At 34.2% G+C, this 24,204-nt stretch overlaps 1 protein-coding gene across 2 annotated transcripts in view; it reads left to right on the plus strand.

Moving 5' to 3' along the window:
* The window catches only part of KLHL4 (kelch like family member 4), a 161,815-nt gene that overhangs the window by 96,616 nt on the left and 40,995 nt on the right, over positions 1-24,204 (plus strand). For both annotated transcript variants that reach the window (XM_003269023.4, XM_003269022.4), the window contains exons 2-6: positions 10,767-10,934; positions 11,325-11,461; positions 14,835-15,031; positions 19,098-19,310; positions 22,482-22,668. In XM_003269023.4, the coding sequence (XP_003269071.1) occupies positions 10,767-10,934; positions 11,325-11,461; positions 14,835-15,031; positions 19,098-19,310; positions 22,482-22,668 (902 nt within the window). The remainder of the gene's footprint in view (positions 1-10,766; positions 10,935-11,324; positions 11,462-14,834; positions 15,032-19,097; positions 19,311-22,481; positions 22,669-24,204) is intronic.

Raw genomic sequence — 24,204 nt, forward strand, 5'->3', positions numbered from 1 at the left:
CAGGGAATGATGGGGCAGAAGGCGAACTCCAGAAGACAAACAGTAGCACCAGTAATAATTTAATTGAGACTACCTCTGTGTAACAAACAGTGAAGGATAATACATGAATCTCAGCATTTGCATGCGTTTTAACTGAATTTTTGTTAAAGATATGACATATCAGTTATTTCAAGAAAATAAGTGTGTAAGAACTTGGGAGGCAAGCATAACATCAAAATTCTTAAAGAATACAGAAAAGGTAAATTAAGGGTCTGAAACCCACTGTAAAATTGAAGATTGTATAGAATTACACCACAATTTTAATTAGCATGTTTTTACCTACAGGAATGTTGATAAATACTAAATAAAATTCTGCTACTGTCGTTAGTATTTTTAGTGGTGCCATGTAATACTATTAGGAGAATAGGGGGATTTAATAATTAAGCAGAATTTATCCTAATCTATATAATAGTTTTTCATCATCAAACGACAAATATTTATTTATTTTTATTTTTTAAAATTTACACATTATAATTGTATATAGTTATGAAGTACAATTTGATGTTTAAATACATATATATGTTATATAATGATCAAATCATCATATTTATATGCATCACATTATGTATTTATTTCTTTGTGCTGAACATTCAAAAGCTTCTCTTCCAGCTATCTGCTAATATACAGTACTTTACAGTTAACCACAGTCACTCTACTGTGCAATAAAATATCAGAATTCATTCCTCCAATCTAATTGTCACATTGTACCTTTTAACCACCCTCTCTCCACCCTCCCTTTCCCCACTGCTTCCCAGTCTCTAGTAACTGCTGTTCCACTCCCCGCTTCTATATCAACTCTTTTGTTTCTTAATTCCACATATTAGTGAGATCATGTGGTATTTGTCTTTCAGTGTCTAACATTTTATTTAACATAACGTCCTCTAGGTCGATCCTTGTTTCATAAGTGTCAGGATATTAATCTTTTTATGGCTAAATAGTATTTAATTGTGTATGTATACTACATTTTTTATTTATTCATTCATTGTTGGACACTTGAGTTTATTCCATGTCTTGTCTGCTCTAACTAGTGCAGCAATAATGAATGAAGTGCAGATATATTTTTGACATACTGATGTTATTTTCTTTGCATGTATACCCAGTAGTGGGATTGAAAGATCCTGTGGTGTCTATCAGTCACATAGGTATTCATATGGTAGTACTATTTGTATTTTTTTTGAGGAATCTACGTGCTGTTTTCCATAGTAGCTGTACTAATTTATAATCATGCCAACAGTGTGTTCACTTTTCCCAACAAACTCACCAAGATTTTTCTTTTTTTCTTTTTTTTGTTAACAGTTATTCCAGCTGGCATGAGGTAGTATCTCAACGTGGTTTTGATTAGTGTTTCCTTGATAATTAGTGATATTAAGCATTTTTGTATACCAGTTGGCCATTTATATGTCCATTATTGTGACATGACTATTAAAGCATTTTGACCATTTTTAATCAGGTTATTTGGTTTATGGTGAGTTGTTTAAATTCTTTATATATTCTAGATATTAACCCCTTGTCAGTTGTATAGCTTGGAAATATTTTCTCACAATTTGAACATTATCTTTTCATTTTGTTAATTGTTTCCTTTGCTATAAAAAGGCTTTTCAGTTTGATGTAGTTCATTTTGTTTCTTTTTGTTTTTGTTGCCTGTGCTTTTGAGGTCTTATTTAAACACTCCTTGCCCCTCCCAATGTCACAGAGCATTTCCACTATGTTCTCTTCTAGTATTTTAATACTTTTGAGTGTTATATGCATGTTTTTAATCTATTTTGAGTTGATTTTTGTATATGGTGAGAGGCAGGATTCTAGTCTTACTCTCCTGCAGCTGGATATCCAATTTTCCCAATACCATTTATTGAAGAAATTTTTCCCAGTGTGTGTTGTTGAAACTTTTATTGAAAATCACTTGACTATAGATGTGTGAATTTATTTCTGGGCTCTGTGTTCTGTTCCATTATTCCTTGTGCCTGTTTTAATACCAATATCATGCTTTGTTGGTTACTATAGTGTTGTAATATACTTTGAAGTTAGGTAGCATGATGGCTCCAACTTCATTTTTTTTTGCTCAGGATTCCTTTGGCTATTCGAGATATTTTGTGGTTCCATATGAATTTTAGGATTTGTTTTTGTATTCCTGTGAAGAATGTCATTTGTATTTTCATTGGTATTGCATTAAATCTGTAGATTGTATTGGGTAGTATGGCCATTTGAGAAATTAATTCTTTCAATCTGTTAACATGGGGTATCTTTCCATTTTCTCGTGTCTCTGTTTTCTTTATTACTCTCTTATAGTTTTTATTTGTTAAGGTTATTTCTAGGTATTTTATTTTTATATATATTTTAAGTTGAATTGTTTTCTTGATTTCTTTTTGAGATAGCTTGCTGTTAGCATGTAGATACACTACTGATTTTTGTATGTTGAATTTTTATACTATGACTTTATTTATTTATTACTTTTAACAGATTTTTGTGTAGTCTTTAGAGTTTTCTGTATATAAGATAATGCCATCTGCAAATAGATAAAATTTGGCTTCCTCCTTTCCAATTTGATGCCTTTCATTTTTCTCTTTTGCCTAATTGGTCTGGCTAGGTCTTCCAGTACTATGTGGAAGTGGTAAAAGTGGCCATCTATGTCCTATTCCTAATCTTAGATAAAAAGCTTTTAGTTTTTCCCAATTCACTAGTTTGTGTGTTAGCTTTGGGTTTGTAATATATGGGCTTTATTGTACTGAGGTACATACAGTCTATGTCTAATTTGTTGAGAGTTTTTTTTTTATCATGAAGACTTGTTAAATCTTATCAAATGCTTTTTCTGTGTCTATTAACACGATCATATGGTCTTGTTTGTTTTGTTAATGTGGTGTATCAAATATATTAATTTGCCTATGGCGAACTCTCCTTGCATCTCTGGGATTAATCCCACTTGATCACAATAGATGATGTTTTTAACATGCTGTTGAATTTGGTTTGCTTGTATATTGTTGAGAATTTTTCCATCTATGTTCAAGAAACCTGTAGTTTTTGTTGTTGTGTTCTTGTTTGGTTTTGAAATCAGGGTAATGCTGGTATGTGAAATGAATTTGAAAGTTTTTTTTCTCTTTTTCTATATTCTGGATTAGTTTGAGGATGATTGATATTAGTTGTTACTTAAATGTTTGGTAGAATTCAGCAGTGAACAAGCTCAGCCTAAATTGGTAGAAGAGAAAAACAATGAAGCTAATGCTAGAAATAAACAAAATACAGACTAAAAGCATTCAAAATATCAGTGAAAGTAAGAATTGGTTATTTGAAAAACTAAACAAAAATCATTAGCTAAAGAAAAGAGAAAATATGGAAATAAAATCAGAGATGAAAAGGGAGACATTACAACTAGTATCACAGAAACACAAAAAAATTCATAAAAGTGTATTATAAACAAGTATAGGCCAACAAATTTGAGAACATAAAAAATGGATAAATTCCTAGACACATGCACCCTATCGAGATTAAATTATGAATAAATAGAAACTCTAGACAGACAAATAATGAGTGAGAAAATTAAATCAGTAAAAAAAGTCTTTCATCAATAAAAGACCCAGGTCTTGATTAATGTAGCAAATGTCTTTTGAAAGTCAATTGTTTATCAGCATTATTAATACTAAAAATGTAGAAACTATTTTCTTTATTTTGAAGAGTTTACATTTGGACAGAGTTTACATTTGCACAGAGATATAAAGAAATAAATACAAGCTAACACATATAAAGCAAAAAATAAAAAGTTTAGAAAACAAATGCTTCCAAAAGTAAGAAATAACACTATTGGCTTAGTTGGCAAATAGTGATAATATTTTGAAGACATATCTGAGGACTTACATAAAACATTTCTTAAATCCTGTGGATATTATAGATCCTAGAGATGAATAGCCTGTTTATACAATTTATAGATTATTCCTCTTCATTTCTTGAGAAGTTTAGTTTCTGGCCTATCATATATATTTCCTGATCTATACCATCTTTTTTATTTTTGGCAATCTCAGTATCTGTGTAGATGAAACTTAGAGTAGCCTGGCCTCTCAGTTGCTTCACCTCCAGTAATATGTTTCACCCTAGTGCAGCTCTCAAATCTTGTGGCCACGCACCGTCATCTTGTCATTATCAACAATGGCATATGTTCCGTAGCATTGATTTCAAGCAATCAAGTCTCTGGTCACTTCCTCCTACCTTTTCAGTTCACTCCTTCAAAATTATTTTAGCCTTACTGGGTCTGCCAACCCACTAACCTTCACACATACCTAATGTCCTCACTTCACTACTTACCCAGCTTACACTCCATGTAGCATAATCAGAATCAAATACCTGCATATGCCCTTAAATTCTCTTCTTCCTTTGTGCTTTTCTAGAAAAACAAAACCTTGGTTAAGTTTAGCTTGCCACGTGTTTTGTGCCTGTACCTAATAAGAACTATACTGATAGTCTAATTTTAAACATTACCACAAAAATCAACTGGACGTGTAATGCTACATAGTCCTAATGTAGTGTCCTAGTCAGTTTACCCTTTGACTCTCATAAACAGCTCTTCTTCACCTTCATCTCTTATCCTCAACTTCCAAAACTTGCTCCTCATTCTTATGTTTATAATCTTTAAATGTAGAAGTCACCAGAGATGACCTCAAACCCCTTTCCTAATAACATGCATTCTTTGGGGTGATATCATTTAGTCCCATGGCCTTAAATGTCATTGTTGGCAATGGCCCAACTTTTATGTCAGTTGTTCCCCTTAATGCCAGAGTCACAAATCTAACATTCTCCTCAATATCTCTCCCTGGCATTATAATAGTTATCACCAATTTGATATATCCTAACACACTTATGATTACTAAAACTATCCTTCCCTATCTCAGTAACCATCTTTACCATTTAGGCAGTTGCTGATGTCAAACCTAGAAATCATCTGTGGTTTCTTTCTTTACCATTCTTTACCTAATCCATCATAAAATCTATTTGGTTTTACTTTTAAAATGTATTCAGAATTTAACAACTCCTAACTACTTCTATCAATACCACCACTTCTATAATCTTGATTACTACAATACACTTGTAATTCTTCCCATTTCCACCCTTGCCTCATAAACGCCAGGAGATTTTAAAGACTTAAATCACATCGTGCTACTTCTGTTCAAAATGTGAATTCCCGATGTCGCTGCATGACCTGGTGTCTCACCAGCTCTCTGACCTCACCATTCTCTTCCTTTCACTAGTTCTGCTTTAGCCACACTGGACTGTTGCAGTTCCTTGAACCATGCACTGCACAGTTTCCGTTCTGAAGGGCTTTTTTTTTTTCCAGGAATTACCTTTACTAGGATTTTATTAGTCCATTTTGCATTTCTATAAAGGAATACCTGATCCGGGGTAAAGAAAAGAGATTTATTTGGTTCATGATTCTGCAGGCTGTACAAGCAAGACACCAGCATCTGCAAGCCTTCTAGTGAGGCCTTGGCAGCTTTTACTCATGGCAGAAGCTGAAAGGGGAACATGCATGTCACATGGCAAGAAAGGGATCAGGCAAGAGGGAAGGGTGCTAGTCTCTTTTTTTTTTTTTTTTAGTGTACACATGACTTTTTTTTATTATACTTTAAGTTTTAGGGTACATGTGCACAACGTGCGGGTTTGTTACATATGTATACATGTGCCATGTTGGTGTGCTACACCCATTAACTCGTCATTTACATTGGGTATTATCTCCTAATGCTATCCCTCCCTGCTCCCCCCACCCCACAACAGGCCCTGGAGTGTGATGTTCCCCTTCCTGTGTCCATGTGTTCTCATTGTTCAATTCCCACCTGTGAGTGAGAACATGCGGTGTTTGGTTTTTTGTCCTTGCGATAGTTTGCTGAGAATGATGGTTTCCAGCTTCATCCATGTCCCTACAAAGGACATGAACTCATCAATTTTTATGGCTGCATCGTATTCCATGGTGTATATGTGCCACATTTTCTTAATCCAGTCTAGCATTGTTGGACATTTGGCTTGGTTCCAAATCTTTGCTATTGTGAATAGTGCCACAATAAACATACGTGTGCATGTGTCTTTATAGCAGCATGATTTTATAATCCTTTGGGTATATACCCAGTAATGGGATGGCTGGGTCAAATGGTATTGCTAGTTCTAGATCCCTGAGGAATCACCACACTGACTTCCACAATGGTTGAACTAGTTTACAGTCCCACCAACAGTGTAAAAGTGTTCCTATTTCTCCACATCCTCTCCAGCACCTGATGTTTCCTGACTTTTTAATGATCGCCATTCTAACTGGTGTGAGATGGTATCTCATTGTGGTTTTGATTTGCATTTCTCTGATGGCCAGTGATGATGAGCATTTTTTCATGTGCTTTTTGGCTGCATAAATGTCTTCTTTTGAGAAGTGTCTGTTCATATCCTTTGCCCACTTGTTGATGGGGTTGTTTGTTTTTTTCTTGTAAATTTGTTTGAGTTCTTTGTAGATTCTGAATATTAGGCCTTTGTCAGATGAGTAGATTGCAAAAATTTTCTCCCATTCTGTAGGTTGCCTGTTCACTCTGATGGTAGTTTCTTTTGCTGTGCAGAAGCTCTTTAATTTAATTAGATCCCATTTGTCTGTTTTGGCTTTTGTTGCCATTGCTTTTGGTGTTTTAGACATGAAGTCCTTGAAGGGTGCTAGTCTCTTTAAACAACCAGCTCCCACATAAACTAAAAGAGTGAGAACTCACACATTACTCCAAGGACATCATGTCATTCATGAGGGATACACCTCCATGACACAAACACCTACCACTAGATCCCACCGCCACCACTGGGGATCACATTTCAACATGGTATGTGGAGGAGACAAACGTCAAAACTATATCAAGGATATCTACATGGCTTGCTTTCTCAGTTTTCTCAGCTGATTAACCTTATCATAGATGCCTTCCATTACCACTCTACATAAAATGCCACCAGCCTCCCCATCCCAAAGGCTCGACTCTCTTCCCTCACCTTGTTTCTCTTCATAGACCTTATCACTACCTGACATACTTATTTGTTTACATTCTAAGCCCTCCCATGAGACAAAGTGCATGAGAATCGGAGTTCGTTGTGTGTACTGCTATATCTTTACTTCCTAAAATAGCTCTGTTCAGGCACTAAGAAATCAATAAGTAGCTGTGGAATGAATAAATCTCCTCTGAGATGTTTAAATGCAAAGTTCTATTGAAAGTTAGGACATACACACACATTCAGCAGAAACAATGAGTCTAAATATTAACTATACTGGGTAGTATTTGGGTATCAGGAAGAATATCTGATGGCTTACTTTTTCTACTGACTCCAAATTTTATGTATAGTTTTCTTCTGTCTTCTTAATTTGACATAGACAATAATTCTGTATGTTATTTTCTGAACATTTCTGCATTTAGAATTATCAAAATATAATTATTTAAATTTACATATTAATATATATGATAGTAGAAAAATATCAGAATCATTGCTGAGTTTCTTAAACATTCCATTCTGATAAAACACATAATTGAAAGACATATTTAACTGCATTTGTGAAATTTCTTCACTTTCTTTTTAATTTTCAGCAGCGTAAATGAAAAAGGATTAGGTAACAAGCCTCTGTGGCTGAGTGCAGTGGCTCACACCTGTAATTTCAGCACTTTGGGAGGCTGAGCCTAGTGGATGTCTTGATACCAGGAGTTCGAGACCAGCCTGGCCAACATGGTGAAACCCTGTCTTTACTAAAAATACAAAGATTAGCCAGGTGTGGTGGTGCACGCCCGCAGTCCCAGCTACTTGGGAGGTTGAGGCATGAGAATCGCTCGAACTCAGGAGACAGAGGTTGCAGTGAGCCAAGATCAGGCCATTGCCCTCCAGCCTGGGCAACACAGCGAGATTCTGTCTCTTTTAAAAAAAGAAAAAAAGCTTCTGAGAATATAAATTCTATTTAAATTAAAAAATTGCTTTTATTAAAACTGTTGATGAATCTGAAAATATCACAAATGATTTAAGATAATTTCCTTAATGTATGACATATTTTACAAGGGCTATAGAAATAACCACAAAAATATTAAAAAGGGTATTTGGTAAGTAAAAACGTTCATATATTTTTCAAGTGTTAACATCTTAGTGTCTGGTTTCTGTACTAGTGTTTAAGATTGGAGGTGGTAGAGCATGGTGGTCAGATCAAATACTCTGGGATATGATGGAATTGGTTCAAGTACAGTTATGCACTGCATCATGACATTTTGATCAATGAAAAACCGCTTATATGATGATGGCCCCATAAGATTATAAGGGAGCTGAAAAATTCCTGTTACCTAGTGACAATGCAACCATTGTTCACAATGCACTACTCACATGTTTGTAGTGATGTTGGTGTAAACAAACCTACTGCACTATCAGTCATATAAAAAAGTACACCACATACAATTATGTACAGTACATAGTACTTTATAATGATAATAAATGACTATGTTACTGGTTTAAGTACATACTATACTATCTTATACTATACTATACTATACTATACTGTACTATACTATACTATACTATACTATTTTTACCACTATTTTAGAGTATATTACTTCTACTTAAGAAAAAAAGTTAACTGTAAAACAACCTCAGGCATGTCCTCCGGGAGGCATTCCAGAAGAAGGCAGAGATGAAAGCTCCACGTGTCTTACTGCCCCTAGAAACCTGCCACTGGGACAAGAAGTGGAGACAGAAGACAGTGATATTCATGATCTTGACCTTGTATAGGCCTAGGCTAATGCATATGTTTGTGTAACAATTAGCATAGAGTTTAACAGCTAAAAAAATTAAAAATAGAAAAAAGCTTTTAGAGTAAGGATATAAGAAAATGTTTTTTACATCTGTACAGTGTGGTTAAGTGTTATTTAAAAAGTCACATGTTTAAAAATTAAAATTTGTAAAGTAAAAAAAGTTACAGAACGCTAAGATTAATTTATTATTAAAGAAAAAGTATTGCTTATTAATTTAGTGCAGCCTAGATGTACAGTGTTTATACATTCCACAGTAATGCACAGAAATGTGCTAGGCTTTCACATTAACTCACCATTCACTTACTTATCCCGAAAGCAAGTTTCGGTCTTTAAAAGGTTATCTCATGGTAAGTGTTCTATGCAGGTATTCCAGTTTTCATCTTTCATATTATATTTTTACTGTACTCTTTCTATGTTTGTATATTTGAGATGAACAAATACTTACTATTGTGCTATAGTTGCCTACATTGTATTCAGTACAGTAACATGCAGTGCAGGTTTGTAAACTGGAAGCAATAGGCTATACCATAAACCACATAGCCTAGTTAAGTGGTAGGCTAGGTCATGCAGCTTTGGGTTAGTACAGTCTATAATGATGCACAATAACAAATCCCTTAATGATGCATTTCTCAGATGTATCTCTGTTGTTGAGTGACACAAGACTGCATAATATTGTCATTCAAATAATAATTTTAGTGATTTACAATAGCATATTTTACACTATAATCACATGTGATATATTAAAATACTTATTTCACAAATAGGGATACATCATTTCTTCAGATAAAATTATCCAGTAAGCATGGCAGGGCACGGTGGCTCACACCTGTAATCCCAGCTCTTTGGGAGCTAAGCTAGTTCGACATTGAATGTTTGACTCAATTAATGTGAACGGAATCATTACTAGAAAAGAGAAAAGATTAGGATAATGTGAGTTAAGTGCTACCTGAATGCTTTTCAGTCTACGGTGCCAAGAAATTGTTCTTTTCCAGAACAAGTCAAGGAGAGTGCATCTGAAGGGAGGTAGCAGGCAATTTTTGAGCTATTCATGCCATGACCCCTTCTTATCAGTACAATATTATGACTGAAGATTTAAAGAATAATATATTTGAATTGGACAGAGAAAGTAATATCACCTTGGACCAACTGTCTTAAAAGAAACACAGACTGAATCGGGAGTGAGGAGATCTAAAACTAATCCTAACTGGTGGTTAGAAAATGATGCCTGGATGCAAGAAATGTAATAAGCAAAATATTTAAGCGCATTCATCTTGTCAATCAATTGTTCATCTCCTACTGATTGTAAGCCTGTATGTACTTGTGTTGAGATTTAAATTCCACCATTGTGTAATGTTGAAAATACAGGTAGATTGCTTTTATTATTGTAAATTCAATAGCTATCACATTTGACTAAATATTAAGAAATAAAAGGTGGAAATATGTACGGTTTCTTAATGGGATTGATATTGTAAAGAATGCTATGAAACTCTTAGGCTTGAAATTCTTTGAGGAGTATTTCTGATGTGTAATGAGTACTCCAGGGAGAAGCTTCAGGACATAATCAAAAATTTTTAAAGTATTTTGACTCAGGTCTAAGGGTTTCCTGCCTATTGACATAATTATAATACCCATATAAATCAAAGAATGTAGGTTTTATGTTTGTGAATATAACAACTATCACTAGCCCTGTTGGTGAATTGTACATAGTTCTGGATACATTTCAGATATAAATACTAACCAGCACACTTCACTTTAATGAAAGGTTAGGTAGTAATTATAGGAAAATATCTAAGATCAGAAAACAAATTTTAATTTTACTTTAATCCAACATAGTTCCTTTAGAAGTTGGTATGCCTAAATTTCTACTACATGTTTGTACTCTCATTAGAGAAAAATTAAATTTTTTACAAAATTATATGATGAACCATATTCTCATCCTTACTTCCTTTTCAGATTAGATACACAGCACTCTGAAGAAATGAATGCCACCAGATCTGAAGAGCAGTTCCATGTTACAAACCACGCAGAGCAAACTCTTCGTAAAATGGAGAACTACTTGAAAGAGAAACAACTATGTGATGTGCTACTAATTGCAGGACACCTCCGCATCCCAGCCCATAGGTAAGTATTTTTATGTATACAGAATGGTTTTGAGTAGGGCAATTATAAATAAGAGATAATAAATACATAGATTATAAATTGGAATATTTGTAAAAATATTTATTTTCCTATATTAAAAAAGCATTCGCCTATATGATCCGTTTCTCTGTGTATTATTTAGAAGAGCCAAACTTTGAAAAGACTGATGATGGAAAGTACAGCACAAACACACTCTCTAAAAAAGATCAGTTTATGTATTTGACCATTCTAACTTCACTACATTTGACTGAATTGTAAAGATTTTATGGAGAAAACAGACTCACTAGTGTTACGAATTTGCTGAATCCATTTCATGCTTTTCAGTTAAATCATTGACTCATTTAAATTCCTACAAATATTTCCTATTTCCAGGTTGGTTCTCAGCGCAGTGTCTGATTATTTTGCTGCAATGTTTACTAATGATGTGCTTGAAGCCAAACAAGAAGAGGTCAGGATGGAAGGAGTAGATCCAAATGCACTAAATTCCTTGGTGCAGTATGCTTACACAGGTAAGTGCTTAATACACATTAACTCGTAATGACCCTACGTTACATAACACACATTATTATTATTATTAGTAGTAGTAGTAGTAGTGGTTATTATTGCTACTACTACTACTACTACTATTCTTCAGTAGTGGTAATACTGCTATTACAACTACAAAGGTGAGGAAACTAAAGAATAGATCAGTTAAATAAATTTCCTAAAGTAATAAAAAGGCATAGTCAGGATATAAACTCAATAATATAAAAGAACAAGAGGTATATAATATGTAGAAAATACCTTAACCATGAGAGCAGACAACTATTTAACACGAACATACAAGAACAATTCTGGAATGGTGTGGGCACATTCTTGTTTGTAAAAAGTAGATTTGGGAATGGGGTCTTCCAACCCTACAGTAGAGATTTAGTCATTCTGTTCATTCAGAATAATTTTCATATCTATTCAAACTGTAAATAAAGGTAACAATGAATTTGGGGACTAAAAAGTATTTTGACTTTTATTCCAGAATGATTATTTCATCTTCAGGGTCTCTTAGTATTAAAATACTTTTATTTGATTATGTATACTTAGGCTCCTCTTAAGACTAAAACCTTACCTCCTGGCTTTCTCCAACACAGTCATTTTCAAACATTTTTGCTTGCACTGTCTGTAAAATAATTTTGAGAAACGATGTGCCCTCCTTACATTTTTCCATTAATGACTAAAATATGTTGTAATTTTAAATATTTGTAAAGTATATAATCCCCAAAATATTGTAAATATTAATCTTTTTATAAAGCACTATTAAGTTTGCATTGTAAATGTATCTAACAAATCTTGATCCTGTAAGAATTTGATACCAACAACAATTCATTTAAAAATATATCTATATGACAGTCCCTTAAAAGTTAAACAAAATAGTTACCTTATAATTTAGCAATTCCATTCGTAGTTATATACCCAAGAGTTAAAAACATGTCCACACGACAGTGTGTACACAAATGTTCATATAAGCATTATTCATAACTAAAGAGTAGAAACAACCCAAATGTTTACAAACTGAGGAATGAGTAAATCAAATACAGTATATGAACACAGTAGAATATTAATAGGCAATAAGAAAGGAATGAAGTAGTAATAGATACTACAACATGAATAAACTTTGAAAATATTATGCCAGATAAAAGAAGCCTGTCGCAAAAGATCGCTTATTTTATTATACCATTTACATTAAATGTACGAAATAGAAAAATTTGTAGAGACAGAAGGTAGACTATTGGTTGTAGGAATATGGAAGGAATTGGGAATGAATGTTAATAGGTATGGAGTTCCTTCTGGGAGTAGTGAAAACGTTCTGGAATTAGATAGTGATACAGGTTGCAAAATCTTTTGAATATACTAAAAAACACCAGATTGTACATTTTGAAAGTGTGAATACGATATGATTTAGATCCTAATAAAAATATGTATGAAGAAGCTTTTGTTTCAAAGTTTTTCCTATGCCACAACCCCATAATGTAGCATAGTATACTTTGGGATAGGTGAGGAATGTGACTTCCTTTTATGAGATGAGAAAAAAGAAAACTATGGAAAGGACACTGGGAAAGTAAAACCTGTGTGGTAACAACTGTTTTGGGAGCAGACCATTTTTTAGGAGGGGTATGTATGGAATTTGAGGTACTGAAATTTCTTTACATGAAATTGATCTGTGTCTCAGATAGGTTTTATATAACTCTAGTGGTCTGCATGCTATTTGAAGACCACTGTTCTAACAAAGCTACTTTGAAATTTCACAGTATTTCGTTCCTTCCTTCAACTTTCACCTTTCTCCTGACAAGCCTTTAAACAAAAATATTCCCTAAATTTCCATATGCTCTAAAATTTCAATAAGCTTTTTAAAATCAGGAGTGAAATGGAAAGAACTTTATTTCTTCTACCTGATACATTTTAATCCTTAGAAAACATCTTTTTGTTCCCAATGAGCATTCGTAGGGTAAGATAATTCAGCTGGCTCTTGACTATCCTTTTACTCTTTAATGAAGTGAAACTTGGGCCAGCTCCAAACAGCCTTTCTTAAGCATGCTTGTAACTGAATACTGTACACTGTAATATACAATGCTTTCCTACTGTATCGAAGACATTTATAACTATTCCTCTGAATGAATATTCTTCCTAATAACCAGACCAAATTTAAATGTCTATAGCAGATGAATATTTATATCCGAATTGGAGAATAGTTCATACTTCTCTAGGTCTCATGAGATATGGGCAGGGCTCTCCCTTCAAAATCAGAACAAGAACAATACAAGAGAGTCTGCTGATGGGCTGGACCCCTTTACAATATATTCTACAGATTGAACTATGTATAGAAGACCTCACAATATGTATTACTCTTTTCCTTATGGTTATGCAACTATATGAGCCCCGTATTAAGGTATTTTAGAAGGGAAAACTTTAGGGGAATAGTTTGTAATTGATATCAGCCATTTGAAACATTCTTTATAACTTGGCTGAAACAATAAAAAGTAGGAATGTCTCATAAAAATCGCATAATTTTTGCAACAACTAATCAATAACACGTGTTCTAAAAATAATACAGACATAAATATAAACAGACTAACTTAAATTGCTTCTGATTCTGTTTTTAAAAATTCATTACAGATATTTTCAAAAAGAGACTGATTATTTTATAACAAAGCAAATAAGTAATTCTTCATTTGTGGACTGTTGGCAACATTTTCTTCCTCTTGAGACAGTGCCAGGGGTGAATTCTAGAGATAATATTTTGGGCAAATACATCTTTACCAGCTAATGTAGATACAAAAAAAGGCATAAAAGTTCAGTGTTCTTCTTACAAAATAAATGGACAATTAAGCTTAATGCTTTTTTTATTTACTAAGATGTTTACCTCCTCACAATGACAGTTACTTGCATGTCCAATTGTATGATTCTTATACAATATGACGTAATGTTCTTTGAGTCATAATGAAACAGTTTTTTCAACTTTATACAGGTATGATTTAAAAATCAAAATTGTATGTGTTTAAGGTGTACAACGTAATATTCTCATGTACATATACAATGTGAAATGATTGATATAAGATTTAAATGCAGGCCTAAGATGATAAAGAAGTAACAAGTTGCTGTTCTTTACAATAATGTTATTCACTGTTTATTTGCTACAGTCATTTTTGATAACCTAATCTGGCTAATTTCAGCCATCTTATTAGTGTTTACAGACAGACTCTCTTGCGTATATTAGCCTCAAAGTGTACTCCAAATCTGCTGAAAAGCATAGCTCTACTAGAGAGGAAAATAAAAAAATATTTCAACTAGTTGACATAATTTTTACTTTATGGAACTTACAATCATTCTTTGCTTTTTCAAACCATCTAGGAGTCCTGCAATTGAAAGAAGATACCATTGAAAGTTTGCTGGCTGCAGCTTGTCTCTTGCAGCTGACTCAGGTCATTGATGTTTGCTCCAATTTTCTCATAAAGCAGCTCCATCCTTCAAACTGCTTAGGGATTCGATCATTTGGAGATGCCCAAGGCTGTACAGAACTTCTCAATGTGGCACACAAATACACTATGGTAAAAATCAATTGCTTCAACTTAACTTGTAGTAAAAATATGTTAATGTTATAATAAAATTAATAAGCAATATAAACTTATGTAACTTGTAGATGACTTTCACATATTATATATTCAGCAAAAACATTTGTCTGGTTGAGTTGCACTCAAGCAAGCTTTTCCTTTTTTGAATTACAAATGTTTAATTAAATCCCCAAACTTGAGGAAATAAAAATACTACCAAAAAATAAATTGTACAACTGTGTATTTCAAATAGAATTTATAGTATTAAGAAAATGTTAATTCCCTGATATTTTTGCACAATTAGAGCTTTAGTCCATAAAATTGTACAAATTATGATTTATAAAGAAAGTGAGGTGTCATTCAGTAAGGAAAAATGCTAATATTAATGCGTCAATAATTGTCGGAGCTTAAAAACTACCAAAATTAGTGGCGCGATCTCAGCTCACTGCAACCCCCGCCTCCTGGGTTTAAGTGATTCTCCTGCCTCAGCATCCTGAGTAGCTGGGACTACAGGCGCCCGCCACCATGCCCCACTTATTTTTGTATTTTTAGTAAAGATGGGGTTTCACCATATTGGCCAGGCTGGTTTCGAACTCCTGACCTTGTGATCCGCCCGCCTCGGCCTCCCGAAGTGCTGGGATTACAGGCATGAGCCACCGCGCCCAGCCCAGATAATTTTATTGAATGAACTTCTTTATGTCTTAGTAACAAATTTTACTTTGGTTAAAAATAACTTACAGTTCAATTCATTAATGCAACTAACTTAAAATCCCTTTCAATTCTATTAACAATTAAATCTAATGCAAATGTTCGTAGGTGGTAATTATTTAAATGTTGCATATGATAAGATAGAGCATATTAAATGGACAGAGGATATTCAATAAAGCCTTACAATAGAAGCTAATACTTCCCTGATGCAGAGTAAAAATAAACTTTTTTAACCTCTGAAGAAGGGAAGGACACAAGAGATGGATCATTTTGTGAAGCCCAATCAAAATATAAATATTTCAAAAAAATGAAATTGCTTCAGTTATTTAATATTAAAAAACAAAAAGCAATTGCATACAAGTGAACAATAGAAAGGCACACACTGAAATCATAAATAAAAGTAGCATTTTTTAGAATAGAGATGCATATAAAGAGTATTTTTCTGGAGTTTTATACAGAAGGTAATTTTTTAATTTCTAAAATTTCAATTGTTTAAAAACTTCTTATCAAATCTTTCTCCCTCCTACTTTCAAACTTCAAATTTGAAGTTTGAAACATATTCCTAAAACAATACCATTATATGGAGAATCATATTATAATGGATTGACATTTTAAAATATATCATTTAATTACACCATTTATGTTCCTGTGTCCTAAATACAGATACTATATAATCTAAAGGAACAGCAGTTATGAAGGTCAAAGGTTTATTCTACCACAAAAAATAAACACGGAAACTTCCTATTTAATTACTTAAATTCTTGAACTAAGTTTTAGCAGTTTCCTGTTTAGTATTACACACTTGCAAGCAAAATACATTCCGAAAAAAGTTCGAATTATTTTTGTTGCTCAAAATGAACTTGTCTTCCTTTTCCTATTATGTGACCAAAACGGAGTGTTGAAGCAGGATGTGCATAAAAATGTAATATTGTTGTCTCTCTTAATCTCGCTTCTTTAGTTATGTTAGTATCTATTGTAAATACAGTAAAATATATAAAGGTCTTGCTATAATAATGTTTTTGCAGTAGTGGATTGATAGTTTAATAATGCAAATAATTTTAATGTCTAAGAATAATATTAAACAATTTAGGGATTCAATTGTAATCATGTGCATTGGTAGACTGAACAAGGTAGATTGGCTTCCCTCATGTGAATGGGCCTCATCCAGAACTACCCTCACAGACACACTCAGAATGCTATTTGGCCAAATGTCTGGATACCCCGTTCGTTACCCAGTCAAGTTCATACATAAAATTAACCATTTAAATCATATAGATGGTTGTCTGCATCAATGAAGCATCTAGCAAATATGTGATAGTCATTTGGTAAATTTTGCAACAATATAAGTGTAGATATTTATAAAATGAATAGTTAATCCAGGGCTCAAAAGAAGACTCCCTTGGAAGTTGCATAGAATAAAGTGTTTACCTTGAAATTAGGAGCAAAATAATTCCAAAATAAAACAATTTAAAATTAATCTTTAAGTGAAACGAATTATTTCTATACAGTACTGCATACTGCAATGTAATATATAGATACTTTAAAATTATACTTATTCTTTATTTAGACTAATCTACTATATTGCCCAGCAATTTTCAATACTCCCATTAGGAAGCAATCCTGAAGTCATAACAAATTCTATCAGAAAATCTAGGTTTTTCCTCTTTGTTTTTTAATTGGAGAGTGGGTAAAAAGGAGGAGATATTGAGGTGTCCATAATATTAATGCAGTTTCAGAGTTTATATGCAATATCAGTACTATATAACCTTAAGTTTTATAGTTTTATATTTGTCTAAACTCTTTCACAAAAATCATATCACTTACGAAAAGCAGATGCAATATCAAACAAAATGCAGTAAGCATGATTTCAGAGGCTTATGCTTGAATCCAGACTTTGCCACTTACTCCATAGGGAATCAGACAACTCATATGACCTGCTTTCTTATCAGACTAACTCCACTTTCTCACAAGATCACACTGGTGATGACTTAATGCTTGTGAAAGAAATCAGTAAAGTGTGAAGTGCTGTTCAAGTGTAATGTATTAATAGTTGTACTACTATCACCATTATTTGTATAAGTGGGAGGGTCTTCACCCAGAGACATCTGCTACAGTAAGAACAGCAGTTCTCTTTCAATTGTTTGTCTTAATCACAAAGAGTTATTTGTCTAAATAGGCCAGTTTGAAACTTACAGCGTCAGAGCTTTCTGATGGGTATATCAACATTGATTATTGCTGTCTGGATAACTTTTTTACTTGATTGATTCACTTCCACAATGACTAAACTAAAAATAAAGCTGAGGTGGTGATTTGATTTATTTAGAGACCCCAATTATTCAGAGACTAGCTTAAACTGTTCCTGGAATGTCTGTTTATTGTGCAATATAAATTGCCAAGTAGGTATGTTTATCTTCATTTTAGAAATATATTTTATTTCACTTAAAACTTGAGATCTTCACTATGAGAAATGTTAAAAATGATCATTCTGTTGTCAAAGAAAGAACATGTAATATTTATCAACTAGAAAAAAATAAGATGGTGTTTTGGTTTAAAAAAATGAAACACAGATGTTTGAAATTGTATATTTGACAAAATACAACACAATGAAAGAAGAATTGAGATATAATATATAAATTTATTATTTTTTTTTTTGAGACGGAGCTTCACTCTACTAAAAAAATATGAAAATATTAGCCGGGGATAATACATAAACTTAAAAGACATCCTCACTCTTTCCCAAAGAAAAAACTTTATAGGAATCCTTTTTAGATTGTCCTGAACCCATAGATTGTTACCAACTGCAATAGAGTACTTTCTCTTGGTCAATAGAAGATCATACTTTTCCATAAAAGGAAAGAGTTTTTCATCATTCTTTTTTCTTATCTCCAAGGAATTCAGTTTGTTTCTGCCTCACATACATAGCCAGAGTTAACTCTCCTAGGCTTTCAAGATAGCCACCACCTTAAAAAGTTTCAGCCTTTTTCTCATGGCTTTTGGCTGAAGACCAACTAGACAGTCAGCTCTGAAGTCATGAGCTGCTGTTGTCACGTACAGCAGCTGGGAGCAAAAACTGCCGCTTTTGGCTCTAACACTCTGCCTATGTGGGCTGTGAAGCAGTTAAAGCTAACTTTGTGTGTTCTATAAATAATTCCCAGTGGAAGCATTTGGCCTGTCAGCTTCAGAAGGCTCCCTGTTATCCATGTCACGGGTAGCAGGAGCACCTATTTTTTATAAGTGGGTACATCTGTTTCTCTTGCATTTTCTGAAGTTTAGGAACATGAAATGCTTTGATATGCTTATTCCATGAAGAAATTTCTAAAGCGCAAAGTTTTAGTAGATAACCTTTCTTTTCTAGGAACACTTCATTGAGGTAATAAAAAACCAAGAATTCCTCCTGCTTCCAGCTAATGAAATTTCAAAACTTCTGTGCAGTGATGACATTAATGTGCCTGATGAAGAGACCATTTTTCATGCTCTAATGCAGTGGGTGGGGCATGATGTGCAGAATAGGCAAGGAGAACTGGGGATGCTGCTTTCTTACATCAGACTGCCATTACTCCCACCACAGGTATGGAAAATTACCTAGGTAATTTAAAATATAGTTCTGAACTACCACTAGGCACTAATCCATTTCTTATTTCCCTAATTTTATTTTTTCAGAAGATTCCTGGTAATTTGAGTGTACAAGATTTGTTTCACAGAAGGACATATTCAGCCATCAATTAGAGGCATTAATGAAAGACAGAAAAAAACATGACTAAAAAAAGCTACTGTTAAACCATAAACATCAGAATACTCATTAGTTTCAGTTTCACCACATAATATTTGTAAAAAGCTGGGAAAATGACTAGGCTAACTCTTTTTTTTTTTTTCCTGCACACCTTCTAGGCAAAATGTTAATCATTAGTACAATAGCCTTCCAGAGGAGAGTCTAGGAAGGAGTCAGGTACTGAATAATATCTATTAATATTATCTGCTACGATCAAAAGAATGCTATCATACTTTCGATGTGCTATAGCATAATTATAAAGGCATCCTCACCATATATGTTGAATTGAAGGATTATAGCAAAGATGATTCTAAGAACAAACACTTTTGAATAAGATCCAGGGTTAACTCAACTCATACTGAATTTTGGAATGCAGTCTCACCACATAATTTCACCATTGATGATAATGACAGTTTTTTCTCTGTAGCAAATTAATCAATAAAATTTATAATACATGTGAATATACTGCACATATGCATGTAATATCTACTGAATTTGTGGCTATACGCCTCAAACATCATCTGAATTAAAAACAGACCTTGTATAGATTTAGTGGATCAATAATTTTGTAAATATTAACATGAACCCACTTTTATAACAAAGTTACTAATTAAATGTTAATATCGAAAAATAGATTGTTAATCTGCTGATGATTTTTCCACTTTTTTTTTTTTCTTTTTGAGAAGGAGTCTCACTCTGTTTCCAGGCTGGAGTGCAGTGGCATTATCTCGGCTCACTGCAACCTCTGACTCTCTAGTTCAAGCGATTCTCCTGCCTCAGCCTCCCAAGTAGCTGGGATTACAGGCATGTGCCACCACGCCCAGCTAATTTTTGTATTTTTAGTAAAGATGGGGTTTCACCATGTTGGCCAGGATGGTCTCGATCTCCTGACCTTGTGATCCACCTGCCTCAGCCTCCCAAAGTGCTGGGATTACAGGCGTGAGCCACTGTGCCCAGATGATTTTTCCACATTTTTTAAAACTTCCAGCTGTTAATTAAATTCCATAGAACTATATGCATGCTCTTAAGAATCTATCCATATGCAATGAAAGAACATTGATTACCCTTCTGGTTATAGCAAATTTATCCAAAGAGCAAGGCAATAGTAACGCCAAAAACAGAAATAATAAATATATATGTAATTTTAGATCCAAGGTTCTAAATCTTTGGATTGACAGATGATCTTTAGAATCTATGGACATTTTATGTTTGGGTGAACATGTACACTTATGTGTATTATTCTCAAGAAAAGTTCTATGACATATGAGATTCTCAGACTGCCTTTCAAAATGTTCCTGGGCCTGTGAACTTGTTAAAAACACAATTTCTCATGCTCCACTGCAGACCCAGTTAACCAATTTCAGGGAAACAGTCTGAAGAATCTGTGTATTAACAATTTCTCCTTGTGATTTTAGATATAAAAAACTTAAGATGCACTGGTGTAAGATCAGAGGCCGGTATCTTTACAGAGCCTTAAGTCGATAAGACACTTTCAGCAAAGTGAACTTCTTAGTTTGAACTTCTGTTATTTTATTGGAATGGAGGGAAATTTCTAGCCCAAATGTACAACCAACAGTACCGTGGTAGCCCACCTCTGAGCATGCCTTAGACCTAGAATATGGACTGTGTGAACTTTTCCTGATCATGGTAGTGATAGGCAATGTCATGCAAATACAGGCTTTCCAAAAGAATTTAAAAGGTGACCTTACAAATATTTTAGAAATGAAATATATAAAAAGGATGAATCTCTGAAGAGTATTTTTAGGGAAAAATAAATAGCCTAGTTTTTAGACCTTTTTCTGAAAGCATATGCATTAAGCAAATGCCTGGGCTCTCATGAGGCAAGTCAAAATAAAGATCCATCAAATATCACAGGTGGAGTGAAAACAGAACTGAAATTAACACATGAAGAGCAGGAAAATTCAGATAAGTTTAATTTAATAAGATTACCTCTTCTATTCCAGCAACCTGCTCACTATTCCTCTCAATGTCCCATGATACTGTGGACCCAAAACTCCAAGAGAACCAATCTAAGATGACTCTTGACAACATTCTGAAATATACTCTTGAATTCTCTCCAACTCATCTCATGAAAAATACTTTACCTCACTTTTATCAGTGTTAAATAAGGTCACTGTCTGCCAGGTAATGATAGTTAAAAAGAATTGATCATCTATTTTTGTTAATATGCTGACTAGTTACTAAGGCATGTATCTCAACTCAGTTAAAAAGCACCTGCTTTCAGAATACTCTGCAGAAGTGATCAGATGATAAAGATTCCATCCACCATGTCTGTTATTATTTTAACTGAGCATGTTTGCATGACCACCACTACCAACACAACTACCCCAAATCCACCAAAAAGATTGCTACTTGTATTAGCCGCATGCAGTAGACTAGTAGATTCTTGCTTGTGCAGACAGAGCCGTTCTTTTTGACTGCTTTCAGCAATACTTTCTATGAGTGATTTTTGACTTTTGCTCCTTTAAATTATATGTGTACATATTCAAAAGATGAATAATGTGTCAATTAAATAAATATGCAGAGATCATTAGCTACTACCAGCAGATTTTTAGTTATTTTCTTGATAAGTGAAAATAAAAATCTTACTAAATAACAAAAAGCATTAAATAACCAAACTTCTACATTTCGGTTAGCTCAAGTTTTCTCTGCCTCTACCTCCTGGGCTCAAACGATCAACCCACCTTAGCCTACAAGTAGCTGGGATTACAGGCACATGCAACCACAACTGGCTAATTTTTGTATTTTTTTGTAGAGACAAGGTTTTGCCCTGTTTCCCATGCTGGTCTCAAACTCCTGAGCTCCAGCGTTCTACACACCTTGGCCTCCCAAAGTGATGGAATTTCAGGTGTACACCACTGCGCCCAGCCTCCAAAGTTATATAAATACAAATATGTTCTTTCTAATGGTGAACTCTCCATTCATATGCCATGCATCACTACTTTTCAGTTACTGGCAGATCTTGAAACCAGTTCCATGTTTACTGGTGATCTTGAGTGTCAGAAGCTCCTGATGGAAGCTATGAAGTATCATCTTTTGCCTGAGAGAAGATCCATGATGCAAAGCCCTCGGACAAAGCCTAGAAAATCAACTGTGGGGGCACTTTATGCTGTAGGAGGCATGGATGCTATGAAAGGTAAAAATAACTTGAGTGTCTTCATTCAAAAAAGATACATTCTTAACAGCCTCCAACTTATAAGGGTGATATTAAAGCCATGTTAAATGAGTGCACCTAAAGTGAATTTTCATAAATAGGGTGCATTATATGATTTTGTGACGTCATTTTTCTACTTACCTTATGAGACATAACCTTTCAATTAGTGTTGAACTCTTAATAGGCACTTTTACTTTACAGAAGCTGTTTTAAGATTTGAATATTTACTTTGCCATATTATATCTTTTCAAGGAAAACTTATTTAATGTTTGTGAACCCAAAAGTATGTGAGACAGGTCTCAATTAATTTACAAAGTTTATTTTGACAAGGTTAAGAATGCGCCCATGCTTAACCCCAGGGTTTTATACATTTTAGGGAGATATCAGACATCAATCAATATGTGTAAGGTATACATTGGTTCTGTCCAGAAACGCAAGACAACTCAAAGTGGGGGCCTTCTAGGTCATAAGTAGGTAAGAGACAGATGGTTGCATTCTTTTGAGTATCTGATTAACTTTTCATTTAATACACAATTTACATGTGAGGGAGGTACAAGAATAGTCACTTATGCCTTAGTCTGGCTTAGAGAATATGCAGTTTTTTCATGAACAGTAAAGCAGAGGAAGCAATCAGACGCATATTTGTCTCAGGTGAACAGAGGGATGACATTGAGTTCTGTCATTCCTTTGTCCTGCACCTGTGAAAATAAGCTGTCAATTTACATTGCCATTGTGAAACTCAACGTAACTGTTTAAGGGTAAGCATCTGGAGACCCACAAGGAATTTCCTTGTGGGCAAATTGTGAGGGATGTATGTAGCTTTTTAAGAAAAAAAAACTCAGTATTTTTCTTATTTAGGAATAAAAAGGGAGGAAAGGTTTGCCTGACACAATTCCCAGCTTGACTTTTCCTTTTGACTTAGTGATTTGGGGGTCCCAAGACTTATTTTCCTTTCACATGTTAATCAGAAAGGAAGAGACTGTAGCTGGCAAAAGGTCTGGCTGCTGGCCACTTGTAGAAAGAAGCCATAATAACAAGAGTGAGGTGCGACAAAAAGAAAGCAAGATTTTCTTTTCCATGCTAGTAAGGAGAGGAGTGGGTGGAATTCTTTCCAAAAATGTCTACTCTTCCATTTGTAGAGGGAATGTGGGGGTTTTAAAGACAGAGTTTGGAATGCAGAATAGGCAGGGTGGCTAGGAAGTGTCAGGTGTTGTGACCCACTTCAATGGCTTGTGTTGAATTATTTATCGTTCCATCTGGTAAGGGGGCTGGTGCCATCATGGTCAGAGGTGTCTTGTCTGTATCAGCATCTGGCCCCTGAACCTTCTCAGGAAATATTTGACCAGATGAGTGAGTATGGTGTGTGTTTATCAAGCATCTAGGTAACCAATGTGCATAAGGCATGGGAGCATAGAATGGGATAAGAAAGGGAGTGGAGGAAAGAAAACATTCCAAGGATGTAAAGTTTATCTCAGAGCTACATCTTGAAACTGGGGGGTGACGGGAAATGAGGAAAGG

Source organism: Nomascus leucogenys, chromosome X (genome assembly GCF_006542625.1).
Source record: "Nomascus leucogenys isolate Asia chromosome X, Asia_NLE_v1, whole genome shotgun sequence".
Classification (NCBI taxonomy): domain Eukaryota; kingdom Metazoa; phylum Chordata; class Mammalia; order Primates; family Hylobatidae; genus Nomascus; species Nomascus leucogenys.